Source organism: Manduca sexta, chromosome 17 (assembly GCF_014839805.1).
Source record: "Manduca sexta isolate Smith_Timp_Sample1 chromosome 17, JHU_Msex_v1.0, whole genome shotgun sequence".
Lineage (NCBI taxonomy): Eukaryota > Metazoa > Arthropoda > Insecta > Lepidoptera > Sphingidae > Manduca > Manduca sexta.
In genome coordinates this window covers 8,095,116-8,112,788 of record NC_051131.1, presented here as the reverse complement: position 1 = coordinate 8,112,788, position 17,673 = coordinate 8,095,116, and the positions used below count along the sequence as shown (strand labels likewise).

At 36.5% G+C, this 17,673-nt stretch overlaps 2 protein-coding genes across 9 annotated transcripts in view; both read right to left on the bottom strand.

Annotated features, from left to right (window-relative positions):
* Positions 1–393: 393 nt before the first annotated feature.
* LOC115443172 (cGMP-dependent protein kinase, isozyme 1) lies at positions 394–9,787 on the bottom strand. The gene is made up of 11 exons (XM_030168462.2): positions 9,538–9,787; positions 6,429–6,781; positions 5,923–6,206; positions 4,794–4,963; positions 3,969–4,207; positions 3,714–3,814; positions 3,405–3,621; positions 2,668–2,899; positions 2,207–2,305; positions 1,780–2,036; positions 394–912 (listed from the first exon to the last, which is right to left on the bottom strand). The coding sequence occupies exons 1-11, from the start codon at positions 9,637–9,639 to the stop codon at positions 753–755; spliced, it is 2,214 nt and encodes a 737-aa protein (XP_030024322.1). The 5' UTR covers positions 9,640–9,787; the 3' UTR covers positions 394–752.
* Positions 9,788–10,070: 283 nt separating this feature from the next.
* Positions 10,071–17,673, bottom strand: part of LOC115443173 (RNA binding protein fox-1 homolog 1-like) — a 58,810-nt gene continuing 51,207 nt past the window's right edge. For 6 of the 8 annotated variants that reach the window (XM_030168467.2, XM_037439521.1, XM_037439522.1 and 3 more), the window contains 5 exons: positions 16,936–16,993; positions 16,724–16,744; positions 15,781–15,950; positions 15,157–15,220; positions 10,071–14,690 (listed from right to left, as the gene is read on the bottom strand). In XM_030168467.2, the coding sequence (XP_030024327.1) occupies positions 14,646–14,690; positions 15,157–15,220; positions 15,781–15,950; positions 16,724–16,744; positions 16,936–16,993 (358 nt within the window). In that variant the 3' untranslated portion in view covers positions 10,071–14,645. The remainder of the gene's footprint in view (positions 14,691–15,156; positions 15,221–15,780; positions 15,951–16,723; positions 16,745–16,935; positions 16,994–17,673) is intronic. The other 2 variants (XM_030168465.2, XM_037439519.1) reach the window with 1 other exon arrangement.

Sequence of the window (17,673 nt, the reverse complement as noted above, 5' to 3'; positions counted from 1 at the left end):
CCAAGATCAAATGGATTTTAGCACGTCGGTCTATAAGTAATTAGGTTATCAATTTGTGTAGGTGTGGGTGTAGGTTTGAAACTTGGGGAAATAAATCAAAATGTTTAAACATTTCTGGCATCACATAAGTAATTAAGGTTCCGGCGTCTTTGGTCTAGTGACAGCTTAAATTATATTCTTAATATTATGGAGCGTAAGGTTTAGGGCTCAATACCCAGATAAGACAACTGCAACAATCTGGGTTTATTAAAGATAGGAGACAACAAGGGCTGACTTTAGGCAGACTGTCAAAATTAAGTAAATTTTTTGCAACATGCAAAAAAACCTATTTCTAGTTACAATATGAACCCCATATTATAGTGGGTTAAGGGCAGGAAAATAATGAAGCAAACATTATGGTTTTACCGTTGTTTGTATTTTTTATTATTTTTTTTTTTAATAAAAAAAGGTAGCAAGTAGGACTCATCATTAAACGCAACCGAGGTAAAATATTGAATTAAATATCGGCACGTATTTACCTACAGTATTATCCATTAGATTATAGACAATATTTTCGAAGTATTGGTGGATACCTACCAATGTTCTTACATTAAATGTAATAAATACTATGGAGCTGATTTTGAAACATTAGTTAAAAAATAAATAGAGTTTAAGTAATTTCTAAACTAAGTAAGTATACCTATACGTTAAATGAAAATGTATTCAATTTTACAATTAGGTATATAAGTATAATACACGCGGATATAAATATATTAAAAGTCCAAATCCCAGCCAGACGTCTCATCAGGGGGGAGCTTATCCTTGGGATATTTCTCGAAGTGGGAAATGTCTAAATCGTTAGCTACTGGTTGTATGAGCGGCGCCTTTAATCTCCTATCTCGCAGTCCTTCCCAATCGAATCCCAGGAACCATCTGTAAATTGTAATACAATATTAAAACAATATACCATATTTATGCTTGACCTCCGACCTTCTGGTCCGATGACATTCGTAGGATCGCCGATAGACACTGGATGAGGAAAGCAGAGGACCGTGCAACGTGGCACGCTCTAGGGGAGGCCTATGTTCGGCAGTGGACGGTTATAGGCTGATGAGATGAGATGAGATTATACCTACTTTTAAGATTTAAATTCTGTAACTCTGTTCGTATGGAAGTTATTGGTCGGTAAGCATATTTCAATATATTCTTAATATTATTGAGTTGACTTGATTACCGTTAACAAACGTTAAACGAATATGATTAGAGAAATAAAGATATTGCAGGTAGGAGGAAGATAAAATCAGGATTAGGCTCATACTAAATACTAGCATTCGCACGCGTCCCCATTCCATCCGTGTTTCATATGAACCGTGAATTTTCCACTATGTTTTCCGACATAAAAATAGTCTATCATATTAACCAGGATCTGTATGACAATACTTTTCCAAATCTGTTCAGAAGTTTCTGCGTTTAAATACTTTTTACAAACAACCAGATATTATGAAAACATAAACATTCGCCTTTATAAATAACATTTTTGGACGTTATAAGTCGGGCAACAGACAAAAGTTCATATCGGTATACTTATTGTGTATACACAATAGGTAGATGTCCTTTACCGGCCTGTATCCGTTGATCCGCTTGTCGTGTACGAGTGTAGATATATACATTACGCGTACATATTCAGGCGTTCATGTAGACGCGTGTTAAATTCGTAATATGCTACACGTTAAAATTCAAGTACCTAGGATGGCGTCATGGAATAATGTATTACATAATAGAATATAATTTTGAACGTACTTATGGTTTTTGATATCCGCTACACCGTTTTTAAGGTAGCCCAGTCGTTCAGCGGGTATGGCTCGGCACAGTTTTTTTATCAACATTTGTGCTGATTTGGCGACTCGCGGGTGGAAGGTGACGGCATCGATGCCACGCAGTATGAGCGTGTAGGTTTTCATGTGATCTCCGCCAGGCGCTCGGAACGGCGGCTTACCAACCAATAGTTCATGTATAAGCACGCCCAGTGCCCAGCAATCCACTGCGCGGTCGTGACCCTAAAGCAAAACAAATTATTATCTTCCCGTCCACAGAAATGTTGCATGGAATTTTGTAGGAAAGTTTAGGTTTCAAAGGACCAATTATTTCATTTTACAACTCTTGGAGAATGTAATCTTTGGCAAGAACTATTTTTTTTTAAATATACATGAACATACTTAAAGCTTACCTTATTGAGTACAATTTCTGGTGAAACATATTCGGGAGTGCCAGCGAACGTCCACGTCTTACTGTTTGGTGATATCCGTTTAGCGAAACCGAAGTCAACCTAAGAGAATTAATATTTTAAAAATTTGCCATATTAAAAATAAATATGCTAAAAACATGTCTTCAGTACCTATTCGGCAAAAAATACTATTCTCACATGGAGCTATAAAAAGAGGTAGGTACAATATTTGGCAGTAAATATAACAACATCGGCTTTAGATAAAAATAATCGTTTTTTTTTCTATAACTTATAACTACGACTTATTGTCGTTAATTTGCCGGCTCTCTTTCTATATATGGCTCGATGTGTAACATTTATTGCCGAGTACTCTCCCCACGCACACTGCACAGTATTTACATATATTTTAGGTTGTCTGAAGACGATAACTCTATTGTTTAATTATAACTAAAACATTTTATTACCAATTTTATATAACCAAGCTTGTCTAGCATTAAGTTCTCTGGTTTCAGATCCCTATAGATGATGTCTTTGGAGTGCAAATACTGGAAAGCTTCAACAACACAAGCTGACATAAAACGAGCTACGTGTTCTGGGAAATAGCGTTGCTTCTGCAGAATAGTCCACACGTCCCCGCCTAGTATCGGCTCCATTAGGAAGTAAATGTACTTATTATCCTTAAATGTGCGATACAATCTGTAAAGAAATCATGGGTTAAATTAGTTAAAATTATTATTTGAGTTATCATGCTCAGGTATGTTTTTGTTGTTAATACAATTTTCCGCTAACTGTATCTATCAATTTAGTATTCCTTTCCTGGTTATAATATTTACAACATAGACGATCCCATCGCTGGATACGGGTCAGAGTAATGAGTAATGAGCCTTATCGGATTAAAATTTGGATTTTCAAGTGTCTCAAAGGGTATTAGTAAAAAAAACATAATAAGTACACATAATTATCATATTGCACCGAGATAATTTAGGTAAGTACCTAAATACCTTCTTATCATATTGCAATCTCAGGAACCCCCTGAATATTCGTCGTGGGAGAAACCCGTGCTATGTGTTAAGTGACCTGAAGAATTGTCTCGATATGGGAAACGTATTCATTGTCTCGCGCTTAAATCTCGATTCAGCTCGATTCAGCCGTTGCCTTACGAAAATCATAAATTTTAAAATAATATAAAAACTAATTTTACCTGCAAATAAACGGACTGTTGCAGATCATCATAATATTTTTCTCGTTAAAAGCATGTTCTTGTTGCTGCTGTTGCACCATGTCCACCTTCTTGAGACATTTGAGAGCAAAGGTAAGCGTTGGCTCTCGTTTGTATTGAACTAACTCCACGCGTCCGAAGCCACCGACGCCCAGTGTGCCTACTATTTCCAAGTCTCTCAATTCTACTTTTTCAAATTCTGTAAAAAAGCAATTATGAATGACAGTAAACTTGAAAGACAACATATAAATACTTAACTATTTTATCCTTAAAACGTATAAAAATATTTACCGCTCTTTACTTGTGATGCCTTTTTCGGTTCCGAAGGTGGCGGTACAGAGTGTATTGTATTTTTAAGTTCATCTATATTCCCTAGTAATTCAGTGAAGGGCCTGAAAACACAATTTTAAAACGAAAAGCACGGCGTTAGTACAAACGTACATTTATACTCTAAATTTGATTTACGTAAGTAACTACATAGTTTGTGTTCTTACTTATAAATAATTATAATTAATAAAGTATGACGCGAATAAAAAGGATATATACCCTCGTTCCAAAGTGAGACATTCGACGCCAGGCGGCAGTGCCGTGACCGTGGCCAGCCGCCGGTCCTCGTGCAACAATGCCTGTTCTCCAAAGTAGTCTCCACGACGTAAAACACCAATCCGCCGCTCGCCATCTTCGCCTTCACGTTTGGTTACCACTACCTCTCCGCCGCGGATGATATAAAACTTATCACCGCGGTCCCCTTGTCGGACAACGGGTGTGCCGGCTGAGAAGAACTCCTAAACAATAAAGAAAACAGTTGAATTTATGCCAGATGAATTTTAAGTGCAAATTCAACGGTAAATTTAATCGCGATTGTGGTTATTTCATTTAATAAGTACTTTCCGAAATAACTTCAATAGCACCTCTTAGCATTCGTTTTCAATAAAACCCATGTTTAGCAGATTCTAACCCAGCTGTCTAATAAACATACCCCCGATTTTCAAAGCTCTAGGTCTAGGTCCAGAGATATCATGATCAACAAACGGTAAATCGCGGACGTATAAAAGGGCCATAGTAGCACAATATTATACAATATGAATAAACAAATTAATAAAATATGTAAGTAACTAATAAAAAAGTTTAGCTAGACTTCAAAATGTTCGCTAGCAATATGAAGCATCTTTAGTTGCTGGCGACAAAAAAATAATGATAAGTACTTAGTAATTTATTTTTTAATATTTAGTGATTTGATATCACAAATCACGATACCTTGATCTAGTTATAGATGACAGTGATTAAAGGATTAGTGCGTCACCCTCATACCCCAACAGTATCGTTATCTTGACATTGCAATACATATTTTTAAATGTTTTACATACTTACTCGTTTTAGGAACTCTGAGATTTTAGCTAATTCTATTTCATGAATCCCATGTAGAAGTGGCACGGAAGCGAGGAACCGCACATTGTCTTCTTGTTCTTGACGGCCGCTTCGTACCATAATTTTTTGGAAAACTCGTCGTTCTAGCGTCCATACCTTTGCTTCAGTTATACCTAAGTGGAGTGAAATAATCAATTAAATAAAACTTTTATAGCATCTATTGTAAATCGAATGTATGCGTCACTCAAATTCAACAGGACTTCTATAAACTTTAAAATGTATGTTTTGTAGAATAGTTCAAATGAAGGTCAAGTCAGTGTTTGCGAACCATAAGGTTATTTTACCCGTACAATATGCTGTACCTATTAATATTAAGTATATTATGATCAAAGACCGGATATGTCTGATTAATGCCAATGCACTATGTAGACAAAGAATTTACTGTAGATAACGTGTTCTGCTGATTAAAAAGAATTGATAGGTAAACATAATGCGGTGATTGAAAAAAATATGTTATTTTCTTGTAACAATAATGATTACGAGGATTAATTGTGTTTGTATTACTTTAATAAAGAATCTTCCGAAATCGATGCCACTGTTTTATGTTTGATTCTGCGAACATATTTTTATCAGTGTTACTGTGATTGGTAAACATGCGGCAAATAAAACTAGGATTATTATTTATTTTTTTTATATCTAAGTAAGTGTTTCGATGTCGATTTCAGCAAATTTAAATTAGTAAAAAAATCCCCCGACATCGATACTTAATCGTTGCAATTGTTCTTTTTTTTTATTGTACGAACACATTTTATCTATGTCATTGTCTAGTTTATAGGGATTTAAATTTTTTAATACAGAGATATCATATTATTATTGGTATTGGAATCAAAATTACTTGAGTAGGTAAAAGTAATAAGTAGGTATAAGTAGGTCGCCGCACCGGTTAGATTGAAAATATTGTGTGCCAACTTCCAATATACAACAATATGCGTGTTATTTTGTGCGGTAAATACCTAAATAACAGAGAAGCAATAAGCGATGTTTGATATCTTAGTAATTATATTTATTTATATGGTACCTAAGATTAAAAAGAAAAAAATATATAGGTATACTGAGAATTTAAAATACTTACACCTTATTGATGCAAAGCGTTTCGCTTTATAAAGTATTGCTAGTTCACCAAATGCTTCTCCCGGCCCGAATGTTTTCACCACCTGACCGCCTTTCAGGACCTCAAATTGACCATGAGCTGAGACGAACAAATGACTGCCACTTTCTCCTTCACGAATAATAAGACTTCCAGCTGGAAACTCTTGGGTATTCATTGCTTCTACTGCAGCGGTTAGTCTTTCTTCGTCCATCAAATTTATTAGAAAATCATTTGCCAATATAGCTTTTCTAATTTGCTGCGCTGACCTGTATACAAATCAATAAACACCTACTAGATATTTAATAAATCCAATGGTTTCCTACTGCTTGGTGTTAGCAATTAAAATTCATACAAAAAATAAATATACTGCGGGTCACACTAACTTACTTAGTCTCAATAGCAGCCTATTGTTTTAAGGCATTCACCGTCTGAATAGCCGCGGGTTTATGTAAAAATTGAATCAATACCTACTAGATAAGTAGACTGACCTCTCATCCTTCTCGAATTTTTCATGCTGCAGATCAATGGACCTCGTAACGTCGAGTGGTACATGTGGTGCAATGACGCCTCGCTTTCTTCGCGGCCGTTTGTCAGGGTCCATACGGACAATCTCTGCTATTGTTTTACGTCCGGCACTACTCTTTCGCTCATCGAAGAATTCAGCATCAGAATTTCTACTGTAACTGGTATTTCCACTTTGAATGCTCATGTAACTAATCTTCTTGTCCGTATTATTAGGTATATTATTATTAACGCGCTCTGTGTACCCAATAGCGTGTCCGTTGACATTTGTAGTTTCTCCATTGATGCGTCTGACGGTCTCCCGCTCTTCAGGTAATATCTATGTAACAGGATTATGTCTATTAATTGGAGTCTTTTAATAGGATGCATATTACATTTTCAGAAGCTTGGTTTTTTATTTTAATAGTAAGATTTTGGTTTTACCCTGGCTCATACAATTATTTTTACGTTAGATATTTACCTAACCTTATTTTTAACTTAGGTGGACACCTAACGTAAAAAGAATTGTATAAGCAGGCTTATTTATAAGATGCGTGGAATTTACAATTTTAGTGACATTGCCATTTCGTATTACTTACAAATTCCGAATAGATTTAGGATGCCGCTATGTAAAAGACCATAAGCCAAACTACTTAGGTACTTATTTCTTGGAAAATATTTATGAAGAATGCCTATATTATTTTTTGTCTGACGCTCAAAGTGGACATAAAATTGAATTTTACATATCTTAACTCCTTAAAATATGGCTAGCGCGCCGTTTTACTGGGGTCACCTCCTTTATGAACCTAGCGAATAACTTATCGTTATCGGATGTAGGTAAGAATCTACACAGATGTTTCTATTGTAATAATTTAAAGTCAAATAAGTTGCTTTTTTCAAAACTTTGGAGCAATGCTAAATAGCCATAACAACCAATTTACTTGTAATTAGGTCGCGGCTTCGCCCGCGCGAAATAATTTTTCGGGGTAAAAGTCCCGCTATACATTTCCCGGGATAGAAAATAGGTTATGTCTTTTCCAGAGTCTAAACTATCTCCATACCAAATTTCATCGATATCAGTTGTGTAGTTTTTGAATTTATCGCGTTCAGACAGGCAGACATATCCGGCGAGGGACTTGGTTTTATATATTTTATAGAACTTTTTAACGTTTGGGTCCTAGCGCTCTAGTACTTATTGCTTGTAGCAATTGAATTGGCCCTGCAAACACATACAGAAATCAAAATGTAGTTACAAGTCGTCCTTACACAAACTTCCGTACTACGAATATAGGTATCTTGTGATAACAAAACAAAGCTAGAGAGAGGAAGCATTGAGTGTTAAGAGTTGATTATTTTTACCACTTGAGATATGACAAAAAAATGTCTAAAATAGCTATCCAAATAAATAGGTCTTACGTATAGGATTGTATAGAATAATACTAATAATCACTAGGTATTTATATAATTATCCTATATTTTAATTACTATTTCTGTAAGTATTAATTAGTTTAATGAAAGTATAATACTTATGTGTTTCGTTTATTTAAGTCGGTTTTCGACTTTCTCGCAAAACCTGACAGTGGATATATTCTAGAAACTCGGTATTTCAATCCCCAGGAATGGGATTCTGAAATAATTATAAATAGTATGTTCTTTTTTGTCTGTATCACTCTTGACAGAGCGGTCGTGGTCATCTCTTCAGGTGTTGGTGGCTTAAGCTTCACAACATGCCGCCACTCTTCTCTGATGGCAGTATAAATAGTAAGTACTTATAGGCGACTCTCAAATTTCAGTGTCGGTTCGAAGTTTAAAGATAATATTAGGTAAATATGTGAAAACTAGATTAAGCCTGGGTTAATGTCGGGTCTCGAGTTCGATTACAGGATGGGCTAGTTATTTTTTTTTTTGCTCAATATCAGACCGAAGCCCGAAATTGGTATCCGATATGGCGGAATTTACATGGCGGAAAGTGAGTGCTCTGGTAGCGCGTCTGCTTAACCCTTCGGGATATAAGGCGTGAATGACCCTAAACTAATAGTAGTGTAAGTATCTTGGGTCTAGAAGATATCAGGTCAGAATAGCGGAAGAAAGACTTAATAAATTCAGTTAGAAGACAAGGTGTATGCTCCGCTGGAAAACAATATACGAATACTTAATAGGTGTAGGTACCTAATAAAGTGATTCATAATAATGCCATAGATATCTACTAGACTGATTTTCACGGAATATGTTCAGTCGTCCCTAAGACCAAGTTCAGAAGTACAGTGAACATTTCTTTTAATTTGTGTACCTTCTACAATTAGGTACTTACTTATATCTTAAAAATATGTAAGGACTGTAATTATATTTAGAAGTAACAGCTGCTGAACTGACTTAATAAATAGATACATATTGCATATTTAATATATATTAAAGGGTAGATAGGTAGGGAACGTTCTTTGGCGTTGGTCGTATAAGTTGTTGGTAATGATACGGCAAACAACACGCCACGCCATTGAAGGCACCTTCGGTTCTCTTTATAGGATTAGTAGATGCGACGAAAGGGATAATGTCGGAAATCCAGTAGATAACTTAATTAATAGCTTAACGACTTTAGGAGATGTTATCTTGCAGTGATTTTTGTATTTATCACAATTAATAATATAAATCGGTAAGGTAGGTAATATTGACTCGTCGTCAACTGATATGACTGTAGAATTGAGAAAATTTACACTATTATAATGTACTCCTTATCTGTTCGATATTGTTTGAATTTGTCATCTGACTACTATAAAATAGTTTCTACTCAATGACTACCATTGTAAGGTCAAATAACATTGAGTAAAGTTTATTCAAGTGTATAAAAGTTATGCATTTCATAAAAAATATATATATATATATATAACTATTCAAAAGCACAAATTGAAAATATATTCTCAAGATAGCTAGTATTTTTGGGGATTACCCTATCTTTCATCACTTCAGTTTCCTTGGATATGTCATTCAGAAAATGTCCGCGATTAGATCAAACGAAAACAAAACACAACGTTAAGCAGATACAATACTTAATAGCTAGTGGAAATATTTCAGCAATAAACGCTTTATAAAGTTACTCACAATAATAGTTTCGCGTCGAGCGGGTGTGGTCGCACCAGTTGTGAAATTGCCTAAATTAAAGCCACCCTTAGATGACCACCTAAACGGGGGACACAGCCCCATTGTTGCAATGTAGCTTAAATAGTTGCGATATTAAAAAACATAATATTAATTAACTTCACCGAAGCGCGTAACACTGAAGTGCGCTCGCGCTGTGGAATCAAACTGCGCAAAGACGCAACGGCAGCCCTTATCACTGACAGATTATCTCACCATTCCATTTGTTTTAATTATTTCACACTAACAATAAGGTATGATTACCTATAACTTACTATCGAAAACCTTGCAATCTTATCGACATAAATTTATATTATCATCGTCGCCCAATCACTACCATTTACAAAAATAATATAATTAGAATGCTGCGATTAATAATGACAGAGTTTACGTTTGGATTAAAGAGCAATATTTTAATAAGTAATCTACGTGTTCTGTCAAATACAGATTTGAAAATTATCTGTAAACATGGGGTTTAAGGAAAAACAAAACACAAATCTGCATACTATAATTTATTTATAACATAAATGAGTACACAATGCCAAAGGCTTTTAAATGATTCACTTCATTTAATTTTTCATTCGAAAAAATATTATATTTACAATAAAAGAGAAAATCAGCTTTGCAATTCATTAAAAATTGCCGCACGAAAAAGGAAATTCTAATAATTATATATTTTATCACAAATCGTTTTCCGGAACTCGCTGTGCACTTGGCCCGAAACCTTTGTAACGAAAACTGCAGTCTCATCACGGTCCGTGCAACAATAAAATGTGCAAAGTATCTATAAACTGTGCCCAACGGAAGACATTACGTAACAAATCTGTTGTAGTTTACATTACACTTTATAAATATTAAGTTTTAATATTACACTTACAATGTACAGACACGGGAATTGAGCACGGTATTGTATAAAGTATTTCGAATACTGGGAGGCCTACTGCGTAGTACGCACTACACCTGCGCTCGGCCACGCTCGGCCCCGCTCACCGCCCGTCGCCGGGCAGTACTCGGCGCCGACGTTACTCCGCCACAACACGAACGTCCTCATTAAATCCATAAACATACTTCGGTCGGTGGTGTGCTTTGTAATAAGTGATCAGATACGTGTATGAATTCAATGCGGCGCGTACAATCGAATGCCCAGCCGTAAACGTTTTTGCTAATAATATCTGAATACACTAAATACACAACAGATCAGCGTCGACGAGTGCAATTGACGAACAAGTGATACTTAATAATTGTGGCTACGTTAACAATATGAATCCGAGGTTACATTAGTTATTAGACGCACGACGCCCGTAACAGTATTTACAACGCGAGGCGACGTCGCCTCTATAACAGTTTATTGTTGCTCCAGTGGCGCGGCGACTGCCGACATCACTACTGATATGACTTATTATGCACATAACAACAATTTTAATGTTAACATCTAAAGTTACACAATCGAAGCCGTATAATTTGTGCACAGCATGATGAAACGTGAAAACTACTATGAAAATTTAACATCTAAAAACTGAGAAACATTTTGCCTTTAAAAAATACATATATCTTAATTTAATGATTATATTTATAATACATTGTTCTTGATGTTTATTTTTCTCAAAATCTTATTGTAGCACACTAACCATTTTGTCAGATATGTAATTTAAATTCTGATTTTTCTCCATGTAACAACAATTTGGCTTACATTAAGAAATATCTTATAAAAACTTAGGTTTCGATTATTTCCTTTTTTGTGATTTACCATTACTTTGTCGTTAAAATCATCTACAAAATATTTAAAATAATATAATCAATTTTTCAAGATGTCAATAAATGCTACGAGTTTTGGTGTTAAAGAAAAATAGAAAATACATTCCCATTACAGTTGTATAAAAAAACATAAAATTTATAATAAACGACCGAAACCCGTTCCATTTACTTGCATCATAAAATGTATACATCACGAGCATTTGTGACCTACGTTTATTTCCTTCTTGATGAAATACTTATCAAAACTAAAAATATTAAACGATGCAATACAAATCACGTGTACTTTCTTATGTACTCAGATACAAAAGTTTTGCATTAAATATAGCAACTACAAAACTATTACTTAAAATAACGCATTCACGCATGAGTATTCAGCAGTAAAGCACGAAATATTGTTCGAAGCTGCAACGACACTACGAGTACGTTGTACAACGTATTAATAATAAAAATAACTTACAGTAGATATAAAGCCAGTGGCACATACAGGTGAGTGTATTTAAAATTCAGAAATATAAAATATGACACAAACAACCTAACACAATAGAACGTTAGATTTTACTCGAAACAAATCTGATAAACGTTGGTAGGCGATTACGAAGCTTATTACGTATAAACACATGCAACCGTGCGGACGAGCACCTTTATTTTAAAATATTGTGCGCGAAAAGACTAGAACAACTGAAGACAAACATAAATGTCATGGAATCGCTACTGACTCGACTGTACGTACGGTTAGAACAAACAACTGGGCGAACATTATCACCTTAACGTTTAAATAATTATTAATTAAAGCTATCATCATAGACGACGCCCAAAGACGGCCCGTCTATACACACAACATCTGTACAAACGATAGAAAATACATACATTTTACGTTGATATGTGAGCGTCGCGTCGCGGCGTGGACAGCCGGCACTGGGACTTACATACACAATGCACGTCCATACAACGTTAAACGTCAACTAGTCCGTCCGATGTACTCGGTGCAGAGCCGAGTGCTGCGGACTGCGCAGGCGCGTGCAACACGGAAGTTATTCTGCTCAATGACAACAACGTGAAACATTCGACCCAGTGTTCAGTTACTTATTAGGTTATATATACGAGTTAAATTGTTCAAATGAAAATAAAATATTTCAGATCTAAAATCATATCATTGAACTACGTGTATGTATGTCAAGTTAACACTAATCTAGATGGCAATTAGATATGTCCGACGAGAAAATATACTAAGTAAAACGAAAACTCTAGTTATTAATATTAGGGTAATTTGTTCCAATTATGTACATAATGTATGCGTACAATATAGATTATGTAAGTTTTTCTAAATGAAAGACTATTAAATCTATCGAGATGAAATGAATGGACATGCAAGTTCTCCGAATACGTAAGAATCGATGGGTTTTTGTGCTTTGGTATAAACGTTGAGCGAATTCGTAGACGTTACAATATTTAATAATCCTAATGCAAGTGTTAGATCTAAAATTTACGACGTCTAAAACGGTTGGACCCGTATGCGTGTTTGTTTTTAAAATGAAAACATAGTAAATTTAGTTATAACGTATTAAAATAGCACTGTAGAAACGAGACTCCGTGCGGAGACGGTATCGTTTAAAACATAAATTACAAGGAGAAAATCTCAATGATATGTAAGAACTCGACGGAGTTCCCTTCGTTCCTTAACAATACTACAGCTAAAGCGTTATTTCTACGTTCAGTAAAACTTTACGACATTAATTAACTAGCAGCCGATTATACAAACCGTAACTAAGAACGTCTGCGTGTAAATATTCATCACTCTGATTACTGATACCTATGTTAGTCGCGAAGCAAATATTACAAAGCAACATGGTTTTTAATTTCAATTCGGAATTTGACAATGGTGACCTACGGATACAAGTCAATTATTTGACTATCGATAAGTTAGTACGGAAAACACGACGGAAAGGGGAATTTGGGGAAACCGCGTTTAATTTACGCCAATAAAGTATCGAGTAGAAAATCGCCAACACGACAAACTGTACCACTCGAGCGGTCGGGAGACTGGGTGTCGCTCTGAACTCACGCTACCGACAAATGGTACCTTCGGAGGTGTTGGAAGTGCTATCTTATAACTATTTAAACATTATTATTTTACTGATTATGTAACATCAAGGTAACATTTGAAAAATAAAATATTTTCAAATAACAACCAATAAAATGGCACCATCATAACGTCGCACCATGCAGTATGAGAATCTAAGGTAGAACCATAAAAATTATTTCTTTAGTACGTATTACGTAAGACTTGGTTTCTGCATTGTCTATATGATACTAGCACAAACAACTTTGGTCAAGTTCCTTTGAAGGAGTGGTTCAGACTCATATTAACAAGTTTAATAGACAAGTTAAAGGTGCATTTATCGCGACACGGCGACACTTGGAGTTAATCACATAACTGTATGATACTGAACCAGAACTTCAAAGAAACGTTTTCACGTTTAATACGTCTTATTCTAAATGTAAGGAGGAGCTGGCCGCTAGTTACATCCATCTGTTTCCAGGGATAATTCTATGAAAGTATTGTAAAAAAATTGAACACTAAAACCACTTCACATACAAGCGCTCAAACGATCCGAAACGATTACATTCTATCGTGAGCCGACATAGTGTTACTTAAAATTGATTTCTAAAATGTAATTTTTATAACATTCCCGAATGTCATGTATATAACCAACACATTATCTCGAACTTGCTTCATGATTTTATTATTTACAATTTAATTTTATTATGATATGCAAGTGCAAAGCTCACTAAATAGTTTAGAACCCCTTCCTCTATTGTCGCTGTGGTGTCGCGCTGCGCGGCGCACTGCTCGCACTCGCCGGGCGCGGTCACGGCGCCGTCACGGCGTTTCTAATCAATAACTACTCGCTACGAATGATTCTTACAATGTACAATGCGAAACGATATAACACGGTTTAGCTGCTCGCACTTGTATAGCATCAGGTATACAAATAATTTACAACATACTTTAACTAAATAAGCTATTTCTGTTAGAAATTTTAGTGACTTTGGTATTTCATAAGTCCCAAGTTGGCTTTGCTCCAGAAGTGCGTCCACATTACGCGGTCTCTGTAATGCGAATAACTTCACCACTCTCATTGCCAACCCTTTTTGAATTCTTATTTATATAAACGCCATCCAAGCTACTTAATAGTCGGCTAGCACAGTCTCCTTATATTAAACATTTTTGTACGATTATAAAGAGAGTTCATTGTCATGTAACGGTGACGAAGATTGTTTTTATTCGAGTTAAATCGATATTTTGTTCCACTGGCTTAGTACGGTGCGAATCTGTTGTAACCACTTCGATACACTGCAGTCTGAAAATAATATCAAATTAGCATCATTAGTCCGATATAATGATTTCAAATCGCATGATTTATTTTATTAATCTAGCTCGAGAGATCGCTATAATCATAAGCTCTTAAATAATGGAAATGTATATTTAAGTAATATTTATTTATCAATTTACTCTATATCGTACCAAACGGAAAAAATGATACAAAGAAGAAAAGAGAGACAAAAGGCACATGTACAAATGGCGGTCTTATCGCTCTAGACAATGTCTTCCAGACAACCATGGGACGGATATAAAAATGAGAAATAGAAAGACAGGGTGTGGAGTGCAGTAGATTATATTATTTCAATATTATTTATCCGTTTGTATTATTTATTAATTCTTAGATGCAATTAAATGTTAGCTTAATTTCACCATTTACTCTATCAAGAGAATACATCAAATCGGAACAAAATAAATACAAATTACAACATGTGCGAGTTTCTTACCCCGTATCCCGTAACCGGTCCTATGCCGTGACCTAAATAAGGATCAGCGTATTCTCTCCCATATCTGGAATTAATACCAATTTATTATATAATGATTTTATAATAACCGGCAAACATATTGAGCATACCACCGCGTAGTGGTGAGCTTTTTGTACAATAGTGTACCTACACTAAATAAAAAAAAAATTCTTACCACGGAGTAGTTTGCCCGTTGTTGGCCAGTTATTGTGTCCGTGTCATTATACGATATGTTTTGCTTGCTACAAGAGCGAGTGAGTCATGCAGCGAACATTATTACACGTAATACAGCTCTAAAAGATGCACAAGCTGATAAACATGTACTGTGTGTATCTTCTAACTGAGATTAGGTAAAGCGTCATAATAACGATTACCTATCTCCAAGCTGAAAGTGAGTTAGACGTCACTAGAACTCTACGGCCTTGAATTCTACTGTAGGTTGATAAATAAAAAATATATCACTTAGCTCTTCGGGAATACTGAATTCAATTAATTTTAAAGTGTCGGTTGCGCGTAAAGGAGTAAGATTTAGTTGTATGTATTGTAGGTGCGGCTGTGTAGTGGTGTGGTGGCGGGGTGGTACAGTGGAGGGCGGTGTGCACTCACGTGGCGGCGATGGGCGCGAGCGTGGGCGGCGCGGGCGCGGCGCTGACGGCGGCGGCGGCGCGGGCCGCGGCTCCGTAGTTAGCCGCCGCGGCCGCCGCCGCCGCGTGCTGCGCCGTCGCCAGCGGGGACTTCAGCAGGGGCGCCGCTGCGGCCGCCGCCGCTGCAGCCGCCTGTGGGACACGCCACGGTTACGTCACGTCGGCGACACTGCGAGCCCACGGAGCCGGTGGGTCCGACCGAGCGTCACGCGCCCTTCCGTGCGAGTGATCGTGATCGTGACCATAATATAGTTACACATAAAGAAGGTCCGCATGCAAGATCTATCGGGTGCGATCCGCGGTCGCGCCGCGTCGCGCCTGCGCGCTGCGGCGACGAGTGTCGACCTCCCCGTGGCCGCCACCCGATGTCGCGACGATGCATAAAACGTTATGGTGATCGATGAGCATGCAGTGTTAGATGATAAAAAATACTAATATAATAACCAAAAATACTGATTGACTAAACTACATATTCTGCGACGATTGTTAGTACGTGACGAAATTGAGTTTTGTGGGCTCAATGTTCTACGCGGAGCGTGATGGAGTTAGCGTCTGATAGAGTCGGCTGACGGTTGCGGCGCATGGCTGTGTCCAAGGCGTCCACCACAATATCGACGAACAAGGAAAACTCAACAGTAAGCAAACGGCGCGGGCGAGCGGCCCGTGCGCACTCCAACTGGGTTACCACAAACACAATGTGCATCCTGCGTTACGGTGGATTACCAACCAATATCGACAAGTCCATACGAATACAAGGAGCAAACAAAATCCCAGCACTCACTCCACAATGAATACTGAACTTAAACTATAGCGTGGTGGAACATGAACCAGGAAGCGATAGAGATACAGTCATAGTCACATATCATTTGTATCTGAGCAGTGAGCTCTAAAGGCGTGATGTTTACCTCGACTGCGGGCTTCGCGGCCTGTAACAACATACGCACTGTCACCACGGCCTCGCACAAACCTGCCTCTTACACTAATCACGCGCTAAATGCTTGTCATGTATGTAGACTGTAGAGAACGAGCCTCGAGCACGGGCCTGAGCTCGCATAACGTTACTTATTTGTTTAGCCATGAACATACTCGTTAAGTTAAGTATCAAACAGTAAGTTACCTGAAGTCTGTAGTTGGAGTCAGCTGTCGCTGCAGCTAAGAACGGATCGTAATATACACTGCGGAGTAAAAAAAGACACAATAATTATACGATAATCATTTATAATAGTACATATTAATTATTTAATTTTACTTAAATACCTTGATTTAAACAACATCGCCACTAATGGCGATACGTAATAACGACTTTACTCAGTACGGTAAGCAAGCGCTAAAGTTTAATAAGTTCTATTGATATTATACATTACATTGCGAGAAAGTTTCTATAGAAGAGTGAAAAATATCTATAACAGTTGTTTATTTAGTATTCATAGACATGAAAAGCACAATTTACTCATTATGTGCACTAAAGCATATTAATGGGATTATGTTAGTTACGCTGTGGTTTCTATACAGGCTGATTTTTTTTGTCGGGGCAGTAAATGCAGTTACCTGAACCACAGTAGCTACAAGAAAACTCTTAGGAGACTGTCGACAATATTTGAAAACATTAAGATCTGCATCCATTGATTTTGAACGACTATACTTAGGAAAAAAAATGGCGTATTATTGTATTTTTTTTTTTCATTTTCATTTTAGGTTAAAATTTTCAATAAAATTAATGGTCACCTCACTATTAAGAGGGTTGAGTATATTTAAGATCAAAAATTGCAAAAAGAATTACCAAACATTTTGTTAGGAACCCGACTCCAGTTTGCTTTTAATTTGTATGTACGTACATATGCATATATTGAAGGTC